This window comes from Phascolarctos cinereus, unplaced genomic scaffold (assembly GCF_003287225.1).
Source record: "Phascolarctos cinereus isolate Bilbo 61053 unplaced genomic scaffold, phaCin_HiC Scaffold_5;HRSCAF=322, whole genome shotgun sequence".
Lineage (NCBI taxonomy): Eukaryota > Metazoa > Chordata > Mammalia > Diprotodontia > Phascolarctidae > Phascolarctos > Phascolarctos cinereus.
This window is the reverse complement of record NW_027555958.1, coordinates 471,602,222-471,614,890: the sequence shown is the minus strand read 5'-3', so window position 1 is coordinate 471,614,890 and position 12,669 is coordinate 471,602,222. Positions and strand designations below refer to the sequence as shown.

General features: G+C 45.5%; 1 protein-coding gene across 1 annotated transcript in view; it reads right to left on the bottom strand.

The window, feature by feature from the left end:
- Positions 1-403: 403 nt before the first annotated feature.
- The window catches only part of CTH (cystathionine gamma-lyase), a 32,718-nt gene continuing 20,452 nt past the window's right edge, over positions 404-12,669 (bottom strand). Inside the window, exons 8-12 of the mRNA XM_020992997.2 lie at positions 11,698-11,850; positions 9,515-9,636; positions 8,266-8,318; positions 2,780-2,918; positions 404-791 (exon numbers count right to left, since the gene is read on the bottom strand). Of these exons, the coding sequence (XP_020848656.1) occupies positions 783-791; positions 2,780-2,918; positions 8,266-8,318; positions 9,515-9,636; positions 11,698-11,850 (476 nt within the window). The 3' untranslated portion in view covers positions 404-782. The remainder of the gene's footprint in view (positions 792-2,779; positions 2,919-8,265; positions 8,319-9,514; positions 9,637-11,697; positions 11,851-12,669) is intronic.

Below are 12,669 nucleotides of genomic sequence, written 5' to 3'. Positions count from 1 at the left end.
AGGGGAAATGTAAAAATCCACTGGGGGGAGGGAGGAGGCTTAAGTGGCTAGGATTTTGACAGGAATGTGGATCAGAATGTCATTCTGATTGATCTTTAAGAGACCTTTGCAAATTGATGATTGCAACAAAAAGAATTAGCAAAATTATTATTAGCTGCACCCAATTCTGGAACATAAAATACAAAGCAAGGCACATTTGCAATGTATATTTACTAAAATGGAAAATTAGATCTTTAAGATAAAATTTAAAGCCAGTAGAATTTCACACTATGGTTTCAAGTATCTGATTTTGGCATCACACCCATGTTCTGTAGGTACTGTGTGTGTAAGAAAAACTGGGAGACTTCATTCAGTAGTGTGACTTATTCTGAAGGCCATCAAACAATGAATTACCATCAGAGAATAAACAGAATAAAAAGACATTTTATGGCATGAACAGAAGATGCAAAATGGCAGAACACAATTTAGCCTCCTTTGATAAGAAGGGAAAGTATAACCAATAAAGGAAAAAGCATCACCAGAAAATGACCTGGAATTTCACAACCAGGGAGAGACAGATGAGAGAACAGCATCTTGAACTATGATGTCCAGTCACTGACAATTTAAAGTAGAAAAGGTAACGAGGTGCCTAACGTGGAAGACACTACTGAAAATCTTCAAATCAGAATCACTGGAGGCTCATTAGCAGTCCCTGCAATTATCGATCTTCTGAACACTTGATCGTTCCAGGAATCCAGGCTCTCCGTAGCATGTCTTGGAATTCTAGTTATGGTGCATTTAGATTAAGGGTGCTGTGTTAATGAAGGATAAAAAAAAACCCAACATTACACCCACAAGCCAAGGATGGGAAGAAGCAATAGATCCATTCTGTTTAGTCCCAGAGGGCAACCCCAGGTCACACTTGGAAGCTACAGGGATACAAATTTTGGCTCAATATAGCAAAAATTGATTGCTTAGAGGTATTCCAAAACTGAATGAGCTCCATTCTAAGGAAATAAGGCTCTCCCTCACCCTCCCACCCCCAAGCCTAAGTTCAAGTAGAGGCCAGCTAGCTGATCACTTATCAGAGCTGGGTGTCACAGTGGACAGAACTGTGGACATGGAGCTCCAATCCTGCCTCAGGCATCTGTCAGCTGTGTGGCCCTAAACTTCCTCTGCCTCCATTTCCTCATCTGTAAAATGGAGCATCTGCCTCCCAGGGTCACTGTTGTGAAGGTCAAATGAAATAATAAACACAAAAGTGCCTCCACATGTAGCCTGAGCCTTTGAGCACCATATCCATGTTTCTACTGTTGGCATCCCTGTAGAGACATTCAGGTTCCCTTAAGGGCCGGATTAATGATTTCCAAGGGCTATTCAATAAGACTGCCCAGAAGAAGGAAGCACTCTTTCAAGTTTCCTTTCACTCTGAATACCCAAAGCACAGATACTGCAGTTCATAAAACATCTTCTGCTAGAAGGATAAAGGTGATGACACTTTAGGAATGGGACTCCTCTCCCTGCCTAGCTCCCAACTAATGAAGTCCTATGCTCTCTACCGCACCCCCACAAAAAAAAAAAGGAAGGAAAGAAGGAAAGGGAAAGAGGAGGGGATGGGAGGGAAGGGAAAGGACAGGAGAGGACAGGAAAAGGAAAAAGAAAGAAACAAAGAAAGAAAGATTAGATCAAGATAAAGTCCTTGCTGCTCTTATCCTGGGACTCATCTCGTTCATTCAATCATCAAACATGTATGAAGTAGCACTATACCAGTAGCTAGGTTTACAAAGACAAAGGATGACACAGAGTCACTGCCCTTGGGGAACTCCCACTCTACTGCAAGAACATAACCCGTGTATAAGTTGAGTACAACGCAAGGCAGGCGATTACGGGGCACAGAAAAGTGCAGATGAAGTCTCTGGGAAAATCAAAGGAGGACAGGGGAGCCAAAGACAGAGAGATCTCAGCTACACTTCTGTTAGCAGAAGCTTGTATAAGCAGAGCCCCCTCTTATCACTCCCACCCCCCTTCTGAATCTGCTACACCCACTTCCCAAAAATCTAGATAAGCTCAAGCCTACTAGGGAATATGATATTATTTGGTCAGTGTTGGAACTCCTGGTAAGAGAACTTCCTTCCACCAGTACAGAGCACAACCTACCTTGAACACCTGAGTTCAAATGTGACCTCAGATGCTTACTACTTGTATGACCTTGGGCATATCACTTCACCAGTGTCTGACTCAATTTTCCTCATCTGTAAAATGAGGATAATAATAGCACCTACCTCCCTGGGCTGTTTTAAGGATCAAATGAAATAATATTTGTAAATCACCCTGCATGTAGTAGGCATTTCACAAATGTCTGCTTGCTTGCTTCCTTCCTCCAATCTATGAGGTAGCAGATAAGTCCTAGCAAGCTGCCCGAGGCACATAGAGTTTATGTAATTTGTCCTGAGCCTCAAAGAAGAGCAATGAACTTGTATCTCCCCGACTTCAAGGCCAGTGCTGTATCTACTATATTGCTTCATATCAATAAATTATCTTGGTTAGTCTATTAAAATAGCTGATACTTCACGCAGACCAATTCTCATCCATTCTGAAGCAGTATGACATAACAGAATAAGCACTTATTCCAGAGTCACAGGACCTGGCTTCATATCCCAACACCTTGGGCCAGTCACTTACTTTCCCCGGGCCTCAGTTTCCTAACTAGAGCTGGGATCCTCTAAATGTCTCTCCTACAATGCCTTCCTGCCAGGCAAAACTGCACCCAAGAAAAGGCCAGTCTAGAGAAAGAACTTACAGCAGCCTTCAAAGCCTGATTGAGGTCCTCTAAGAGATCATCTATGTCCTCCAAGCCAACGGAGAGCCGGATCAGAGTATCGCTGATTCCCAGCTGCTGCCTGTCTTCTTCAGGCACCGAGGAGTGAGTCATGATGGACCTGGCAAGAAAAGAAGCACACGTGAGTGAATGGGGCAGGATTCCTTCACCCCTCCCCACATGCAGACCATCTTTTCCTTTGACCTATTCCCTGCTCGTTCCAAAAGTCAACAAAACAATATTCTTGTCTTAATAAAAGCAGGGCTGACTGTTCCATTCTACCTCCCTGGGCCTCAGTTTCCTCATCTATAAAAGAGGGCAAGGCTAGATCACCTCTAAAATCCTTTCTAGCTCCAGACCTCTACAATTCTACATCATCAAGGGCTGTATCACTGCGAGTTTTATCTGCATCAACTAACATTTATTGGGCAAATACTAGACCCAAAGCCCTGTCCTAATCAATTGTTCCAGTACATAATGGGGGAGGCAAGAGTAGACGGGAAGAAGAAGAAGATATGGGCTGAAGAGCTGAGTGGCCTACAAGCTCAATGTAAATTGGCCCCTTTGTTTTAAGTCAGGAAAGCTCAAGGTTTATTGATTTCGCCTTTTTGAAGAACAGCTTTTCATTTTCCTTATTGATTCCAACTTATCCATTTCTCCTCCAGTTCTTCAGATTTCCTTTTTTTATGATTACTTAGGGTTTGTTAATTTGTTGAAGTCTCAACATAAATTAACAGCACATAAAAACGGCACTACAAGGTGACCTGGCAGTCCCAAAAGCTAACGTGATTTTGGACTGCATCTGTAAAGTAAGGTCCCACTCTACTCTGCCCTTAAAAAAACCACTGAGACTCTAAGGAGCTATAAGCCATAGGCCCTAATGTGAAGGATCTGTCCTTAACTAACCAGGGAGGAAGGTTTGTTTTTTTTTTATCCAAACCTCTGATTTCATAGCATCATAGGGATAATCAGTTTAGACATGGGAGGGAGTCGAGGGGCCCTAACTCAGTTCCAACCCTTCATTTCACAAACAAGCACCTGGGGTCCAGAAAGGTTAAGTGACTCACCAAAGGTCACTTGCAAGCAAGCTAGGTATCAGAGTGGATAGAGTGCTGGGTCTGGAGTCAGGAAGATCTGAGTTCAAATCCAGCCTCAGACAATTACTACCAGTGAGACCCTGGGGAAGTCACTTCACCACTGTCTGCCTCAGTCTCCCTATCTGTAAAATGGGGATAATCATAGCACCTATGTGCCCCCAGTTGTGAGGATCAAATGAGTAAACCTTTGCAAAGCACTTTGGAAACCTTAAAGTGTTATATGAAAGCTAGTCATTGTTATTATTATCATTGCCACTGCAGAACGGAAGAAAGCCTAGTTTCTAACACAGATCCTCCTATTTGAAATTCAGTCCTCTTTGCACTGTGCTATACTGGTGTGCCAGGCACTGTGGGAAGTGCTAGGGATGCAGAGAAAAAAGTCACTATTTTTTCCACCTTTGAAGGTTCTTCACTCTGTCTGTATTTTCCTTGGTATTGTTAACTGTGAGCTTTTTAAAAAGCTGCACAGCCTTCTATTTATCACACCATGCTGAATGCCCACAGGAGAGTGTCTATGTGCAGCCACAGACAGCGGCCAGCTGGGGGATCTGGACAAGTCACTTAGCCTCAGTCCCTCCAAGTACAAAATGGGAATGATCACAGCTCTTACATCACAGGGCTGTCGTGAGGATCAAACGAAATATGTGTAAAAAGCGTTTATGCTTGGCACGTGGCAGGTCGTTATTGAAGAGCTGAACGCTTACTCCCCTCATGTGTCAGAGCTAAGGCGAATCCAAGTAGTCCTGACTCCAAGGTCAGCTGTATCCATGTGCTACTTATAGAAATGCTTCTTAATTTCAACTGCTATTTATAGTATTTTTAAAAATTTGCAAAGTCCTTTACATCTCTCATTTGAGGCTCAAAAGAACAAACAGATAGCTACTGTGGGTATTACATTTCCATTCTATGAAAGAGGAAACTGAGGCGCAGCAAAGTGACCAATGTCTTTCTGGTCTCAGCCAGTGTCAGCAGCAGGATTTGAATACGAGTCTTCCGGAATCCAACCCTCTGTATTACATTGTGCAGCAGCCTCTGACCATCTCCACCTCTCTGAACACATATGCAGATTATATCTGCGTGTCTATGCACCTGTGTATGGACACATACATACATGCATACACACATATGCATATGCTCCGGGACATGCTGGGAAATACTGAATTGACTCTCTAGAAAATAAAATATACACCTGATGTATTTTTGAGCTTAAATGGCACGATTGCCATTTTCTCCATCACTTTCTTACATCTACACAAACAATGGAGCAGCTGCTAAGCTATAGGGTCTTACACTGAAAATTTAACAATCGACTCTTAGGAGCTGGCCAATCTGAACTGGCTCCAGCATGCTCCTGGGCGTGTGTATTGCACACAGATACATACATGTAGAAAGAGAGATGTGCATCTGTGACCGAGTCAGACAGGCAGAGATGGAGTAACAGAGTCCAGATCTGTGACTTCATCCATATGGTAATCACGGCTAAATTTATACAGCGCGCACGCGCACACGCACGCGCGCACACACACACACACACACACACACACACTGCATTTGATGCCCATAATCCGTAGAAGCAGGGGCTTATATCAGCCCCATTTTACAAAAAACTCCTGGCCTAGAAACTCCCTCAGCTAATACAGATTGACAACTTCTTTCTGGTGAGACAATTGGGGCTGAGTGACTTGCCCAGGGTCACACAGCTAGTAAGTGTTATGTGTCTGAGGCCAGATTTGAACTCAGGTCCTCCTGACTCCAGGGTTGATGCTCTGTCCACTGTGCCACCTAGCTGCCCCCACCCACAACTTCTTTCTAACCTGGAGCCTCCAAGAGCTGTCAGCCTGGGGCACTGAGAAGTTCATCCACTAAGTGACTTGCCCAGATCACAGTCTAATGTGTCTTAGATGGGCCTAGAAACCAGGTGTTCCTGCAAAGGCCAGCCCTCAATCCCCTACAGTGCGCTGCTCCTCACCTACAGACAGAGGTATGTACACATACACACACATGTGTGTACATACATACGTGTGTGTGTGTGTGTGTGTGTGTGTGTGTGTGTGTGTGTGTGTGTGTTTGCCTGTGGATTTGCTGAATCCATATATTTGTATACACACTCCAATACATCAGTGAATCGGTAATCTTCCCAAGGGAAGTCACCGGTGGGGCCTCCCTCCAACCACGTTTTCTGAAGATTAAAAACAGAACGATTTGACGTGGTGAGTGTGCCCCCTAGTGTCCTCATGATGCCTAGCAGGCATCCTTTGGAAACGTTGGCCATTAAGCAGTTTCACATATCGCATCCAACAACGTCATTCACAGATACTGGACACCAGCATTCGACACGATCACTTAGAAGCCAGAAGCCAGACAGGCAGGCCGGGTGCAAAGCCTTGCAACAAAACTGCTGGCCCACTCTTGCAGGAAGGGCCCCCTCTGCCCCAAACCACCAACCTCTCAAGGATCCTGGGGAAAATAGAGCTTTCTTGTTACATCACATTTCCCATCTTCAATTGGCTCCAGGACCACAGGCAGCATAAGCCCAGTACAAAGAGACTTGAGGGCCACTAGGGCGCTCATCTAGGCTCTGTGCCTAACTTGACATGTGACTGCGGGCCAGTGACCTCCCCCAGCATCCAGGCCACCAACAACCTCATCTCTCGAGGGGAGGGGTCGGGCTGAAGGTTCCCTAGGGTTTCCTCCAGCTCTTAACATGCTATGGGAGACACTGGTGGGGGAACGTGATTGTAATGGGTTATCAACGAGCTGTAAAGAACGAGAAACAGGCCAAACAGAAAGCACATGCAAAGACTCACATGAACTGATAACAAAGTGAAGCAAGCAAAGCCAGGAAAACATGCACGCACAGCGATGACTGCAACGCCACAGATGGGAAGAGCCAGCAGCTAGGAACTGAAACGGGATGTTGTGGAATGATGCAGAACAGGCCTGGCCCCGTGCCTGCGCAGAGGTGGGGCGCCGGCCTCCACGGGACGGGGCACTGCATGCGGCAGACTCTCCAAACGTGTTGACGACCCCTCCCAGCGCCTCTGAACCTGTGAGCCACGGACCTTGCCCCTTTTCTGGTTCATCAAGACAGCAAAGTCTTCTCACGCCCTGGGACTCAGCTGGGGTTTTCTTGGCAAAGATACTGGAGTATCTTGGCCATGTCCTTCTCCAGCTCATTTTATAGATAAGGAACTGAGGCAAACAGGGTTAAGTGACTTGCCTAGGGTCATGCAGCTAGTACATGTCTGTGACCAGATTTGAACTCAGGTCTTCCTGACTCCAGGCCTGATGCTCTCTCCACTGTGCCACCTATCAACCCACTTACCCATAGATTATCACCACATATGCAGATTCCTGCCTATGGGATGTCTTCAGGGGACTTGCACATCTTTAAAGATACTAAATAAACTATCATTAATCATCTGAATGTACATATGTCATTATAGAGGAAGAAATGGCAATACAAAGAATCGAGGGAAACATGAAGATCTGTACGAACTGATGAAGACTGAAGTTAAGTGGCAGCAAAAGAATATGGCGCACAGCGATGACAAAAGCGTCCACGGCAAGATTGCTGAAAGCCAAACGTGAGCCCAGACAACAAGGAATGGTGCCCAGCTCCCTCACAGAGCCAGCAAGTGGGGGGCTGCATCGGCAGAAAGTTGAATACATTGCCAGGCATCTTCATTTCACTTTGCTTTTTTGATTTGTTCTAAAGGAGGTGGAAGATGGGGGATGGAGGAGGGATGTCCACACCCAGAAAATGGTTGTCATATAATAACAGAAATCATCAATAAAACTGAAAAAGTAAAATAAAGGAATGGGGGGTACACAGTGTTAGGTAACTGAGAGGCAGCAAGGTACAGAGAAAGAGGTGTGGCTCTGGAGTGAGAGAACTTGGCTCTGAATCTGGCCTGCGCGCTTCCTTTTTGAACATGGGCCAATCACTCTGCCACTGTGGGCCTCAGTTTACTCAACTGTAAAATACCGAGAGTTGGCTAAATGACTTCTCAAGTCCCCTCCAACTCTAAATCTATGATCCTACAAACTGAAGACCAGAATTCAAAGCTTGTCCAAGCCCGAGCTCCTGGACCACTTGTTTAGCTCTTTCTTTGTCTATAAAATGGAGTTGATAACTCTGTGGTCCCTACATTACTTCAATGTTGGGAGGAAAGTGCTCTGTGACATCCCAAGTATCTGCCTCCTAGTGAGAATCTACTATAAACTCAAGTTGTACACTACTTGCTACCCATGGCAATCCTGCCAGCAATCCACAAGCCTTTGTGAAGCACGTACTGGGTCCCAAGCACTGTCCGAGGTGCTGAGGATACAAAGGGGGAAAACAGTAAATAATGACCGAAGGCAACTTACGGAAGCTCGACAAGACTTTCGTATCCTCCCAGACTCTCGGCCAATGTGAAAATCTACAGCAAAGGACACCAAAAGTGAAACCTTCTGGGAAACCAGAGCTACCGAGAACTTCTACAAAGGCAAAAAATAAAATGAAATCTTTTCACGACGGTGGTCTGGGGCTGGGGAGAGCCACAAGCAGTCCAGGAAAAGAAAGAGGAAGAATGAGCATCTAAACTGGACTTCCCACACCCTGTGACTACCCACACTTCAGAACACACGAACGATGCCCGTGGCTACCAAACACGTCCAGGGCAAGAAGCAGTCGGAGCACACCGAATCAAAGAACAGCAACAGGCTTGTTTGAGACAATGGAGAATGTCTTCGTGTATAAACACACTCTCAGAAAGAACACCAAGTACCAGGAGAGCTTTCTGTTTTTTCTTTGTTATTCTATGATAACCATCTATCTGTGGGCTGTAATGGCCAGAAAGCCGAATCCTGTGTTCTGCTGCAGGAATGTTCAAAACAAATCTTGCAATGTCTTTACATTTCAACTTTTAGGGGGGTAAATTTAAAATATGTATTTATTGAGATCCTGGGGGATCAGGACACCCCAGATCAAGTCTCATTTCTGTTTCTTGTGTGAACTTGGACAACTCAACTGACTTCTCCAAACCTATTTTTTCACCTGTAAAGTGGGTATAATACCTTCCATCTCTGCTGCTTACTTTCTATGTGATTTCTGGCAAGTCACATAACTTCCCTCAGTTTCCTTATCTGTAAGGAGGTTGACCTCTGACATCTGTTCCTGTTCCAAACTAATGATGCCTCACAGAATTGCTATGAAGATAACACTATGTAAATCGGTTTTTACTGTTATGCTGTTTTTAGAAGCAATAGTAATGTTTATATATACATTATATATAATATCTCTATAGACATTATATATTTATACATACATGACATATCTAATATTTATACAGTGCTTTTAAGTTTGCAAAGCATTTTACGTACATCAGCTCATTGGAGACAACAACTATGCAAAGCAGGCAACACCACTTTACAGATGAAGAAACTAAGGCACCGGGAGGTTAAATGACTTGCCCTTGCTCACACAGCCATAAAGCGTCAAAGGCAGGACTGGATCCCAGACTTTTCTGATGTCCAGGCTGGCTGGCTCTCTACCCACTGCCCCACACTGCCTCTAGTGAGACCTTCATGTGCCCGCCAACACCACCGGCATTGGTCTGGGCCGATACATCCTCACCTTTAGGCTCTTAAGGAAGGCTTCCGCGTGTGCCAGCTCACCCTTGATATAAAAGGTGATCATTCCTGGGCAGCCTGTGCACTGGCGCTGAATCAGCTCATACTGAGGGTGAGATGGAAGGCCTGCAATGAACAAGTGCAAATTCTTACTGAAAAACCTAACTCGGGCTCTAAAGTAATGAGGCTGGACATTCACACGGGGCTTTAACATTTGCAAAGCATAAGCTCACTTGAGCGCCCCAAGAACCCTGTGATAATATTTGATACCACAAGAATTATCAGCCCCATTTTACTGATGAGGAAACTGAGGCTCACAGAGGTTAATCAGAATCTTATTGCTCAGGGATACAAACCTCTGACTGCCCAAGGCAGCCACATGAGGGCAGCCGCAAGCAAGGAAGGCTGGGGGGAATGTCCAGTGAGTCGGTATAAAGTGGGCCGGGCTGTTAGGTATGACCTGGGAGATGGCATCATGCTGCTTCAGAAAGAGTACCACACTTAGAGTCCGGAGACACCTGGGTTCAAAGCCTGCCAGCGACCAAGTGACTTACCCTCTGAGCCATGCTGTCCTCATCTGAAAAATGGGAGGAATGGGAGGCTTCCTGTACAGGGCTAAATCTATGTGAGGCTGAAATCAGATCATGGAAGATGTAAGGAAGGCCCTAGATGTCAGCTATTATCCCAGTGACACTGACTCCCTGGCTGTTCCCCATGTCCCCACTACAGGCATGTTCTCTGCCTGTTCCTCACGCCTGGAATGCTCCCCTTCCCTGCTCATCTCTACCTCCCAGCCTTCCTGGCTCCCTCCAAGTCCCAACTAAAATCCCACCTTCTACAGGATGCCTTTCCCTAGCCCCCTTAATGCTAATTAATTAATTAATTAATAAATGCTTATTGACTGCTGAGGGATAGGGATTGGACCTACATGCATTTGTGATATCACAAATACAGGGGAAACCCTGGTGAGGAACCTCCCTCTCTCAATGCAAAGTGACCTTTTTCTGTCACTAAAGGTGCCCAGAGAATGGAGGGTGCAGTGTCTTGCTAAGGTCACCTGGCCAGCCTGGGCCAGAGGCGGGACCTCTCTATTTGCGATGCCTTCTGCTGCTGCTGACTCCAATAATACTCATCATTCCAGTGAGCAGTACTGCTGCTGCTGCTGTAGAACTTCAAACACCAAGGCCCTGCTGCCCTGGACAGCTCCAGGAGGGCACCAGGCTTGCAACCAGATCCACTGGCCGTGGTGTGTAAGTTCAACAGCCATTTTCTGACACCTCAGGACTAAGGTGTCTCAGTTCATGAATGAGTGATTATAACTCACCCACCCCTCTCTATCTAACCAGTCCCAGACTAGGCGTGTCCTGTCCAGGCAGCCACCTGAGGCATCTTGTCTGCTGTGCCACTGGTCTGACTGTTCCCACTGATACCAGCATTCTCTATACAGGACCTCCAGAAATCACGGCCTCTGTGCATCAGGGAAATAATCCAGCCAGGAGCTATGACACCTCCTGGTTAGTGAGTAAGCAAGTGGGTGAGTGAGTGAGTGAGCCCATACCCCTAGCCCACTGGATATCCCCAGCCCTAGACTGGACCATGCTTTGCCTCTTCTCTGTCAAGGTCCACTAACTCTGCCCTCTCTGCCTCACAACTAGCTTCTCATTAGTGGGCACAACAGTCAAATCACTATCACTCTCACCTTTAGGAAAGAGCGTGTCATTTGTCCACCCTGTGAATCCACTCACTAGCCCTATACGGCTTTTTTCTTTGGCCACCAATTGCCTCTAAGTAATGTCTCCTCCTATTAGACTAAACACTCAGTGATGACAGGTTCTTTCTCCCTTTTGTCTTGGTGTGTCCTGGGCTAAGCACTAGGGCCATGAAGACTGTCTGGCACACAGTAAGCACTTTTAAATTACTTTTCATTCATTCATTCATTCATTCATATCTATAAGGTCAGAGTTCAAAGCTAAAGGAGAAATGAATGCAAATCTTTGTAAGCCCTAAAGAAGAGACAGCGTCAGAAACAGATTAAGGCTAACTATCTTTATCTGCACATAAAGGGAAAGGAAAATGTCAGGTTCAGCAATAACAGAAGGGAAAGCTAGCCCCTTAGGCTCCTCCTCAGGAACTGATTGATTGATTGACTGGAGTCCTACTGTGAAGGCCCTGCTCCAAACAACTCACCAGGATAAATGACCTTTTCCACCCGAGGATCCACCTCCAGGAACTTGGCCACCGCCAGTCCATTTTTAAAATGCTGCTTCATTCGGATTTGCAAAGTTTTCAGACCACGAAGGCAGAGGTAACAGTCAAAAGGAGATGGGACAGCCCCAATAGCTGCAAGATGAAGACAGCCAGGATTAGCGCCAAGGGAAGAGAAGAGGACTCTGACACGGATATCTTGCTGACAAAACCCCAGACACCAAACCAACCTGGGTTCCTGCTCACAGCGTTAAGCTAAACCAAAGAAAGTCAGTAAAGGAGAGAACACAAACCATTGGTAGGAGGAAAGGGGAACCCACAAACATGTAACATGAACGTGACCTTCCCAGGAACCTGTGTGAACATGAGTTTTGATTTGAGGTTCACCATAAAACACGGAAGACCAACACAACATAACCTCCTCTTTGATCAGAAGACATAACCTGACAGGTCCTTTTGTGCTGTTGTTTATCCTGTGATTTCCCAAGTAGAGGGAACCCCTGGGGAGGAAAGCCTCTCTACTAATGAATGCTCAGCTGCTCAGAGAGGTTAAACCAGCCCAAGGTCATGTAGCCTGTATGTGCTAAAGGCAGCACTTGAACTCAGTTCCTCCTGACCTCAAGGCTGGCTCTCTATTCACTCCAACTCAATAAATGGGTAGAAAAAGGAATTTCCAAATTGGAAGTGACGGCCTTAATGAAATGAAGAAAAACCAGATGAACAATTCATACAATAACACCCCTGAAAAACAAACTTAGAAAGCTGTAAGAAATAGAACCAATATATTGAGCATCTGGGATTCCAAAGGCACAGTGATAACAGATAGCATTCATCACAGAGAGGTGATGGATTTGGGGTGCAGAATGAGACGTCGTGGTATATAGCCAGTGAGGGAATTTTTGTTTGACTATGTATTTGAAAGAAACTTGGTTTTCCTTCCTTCCTTTTTTAATG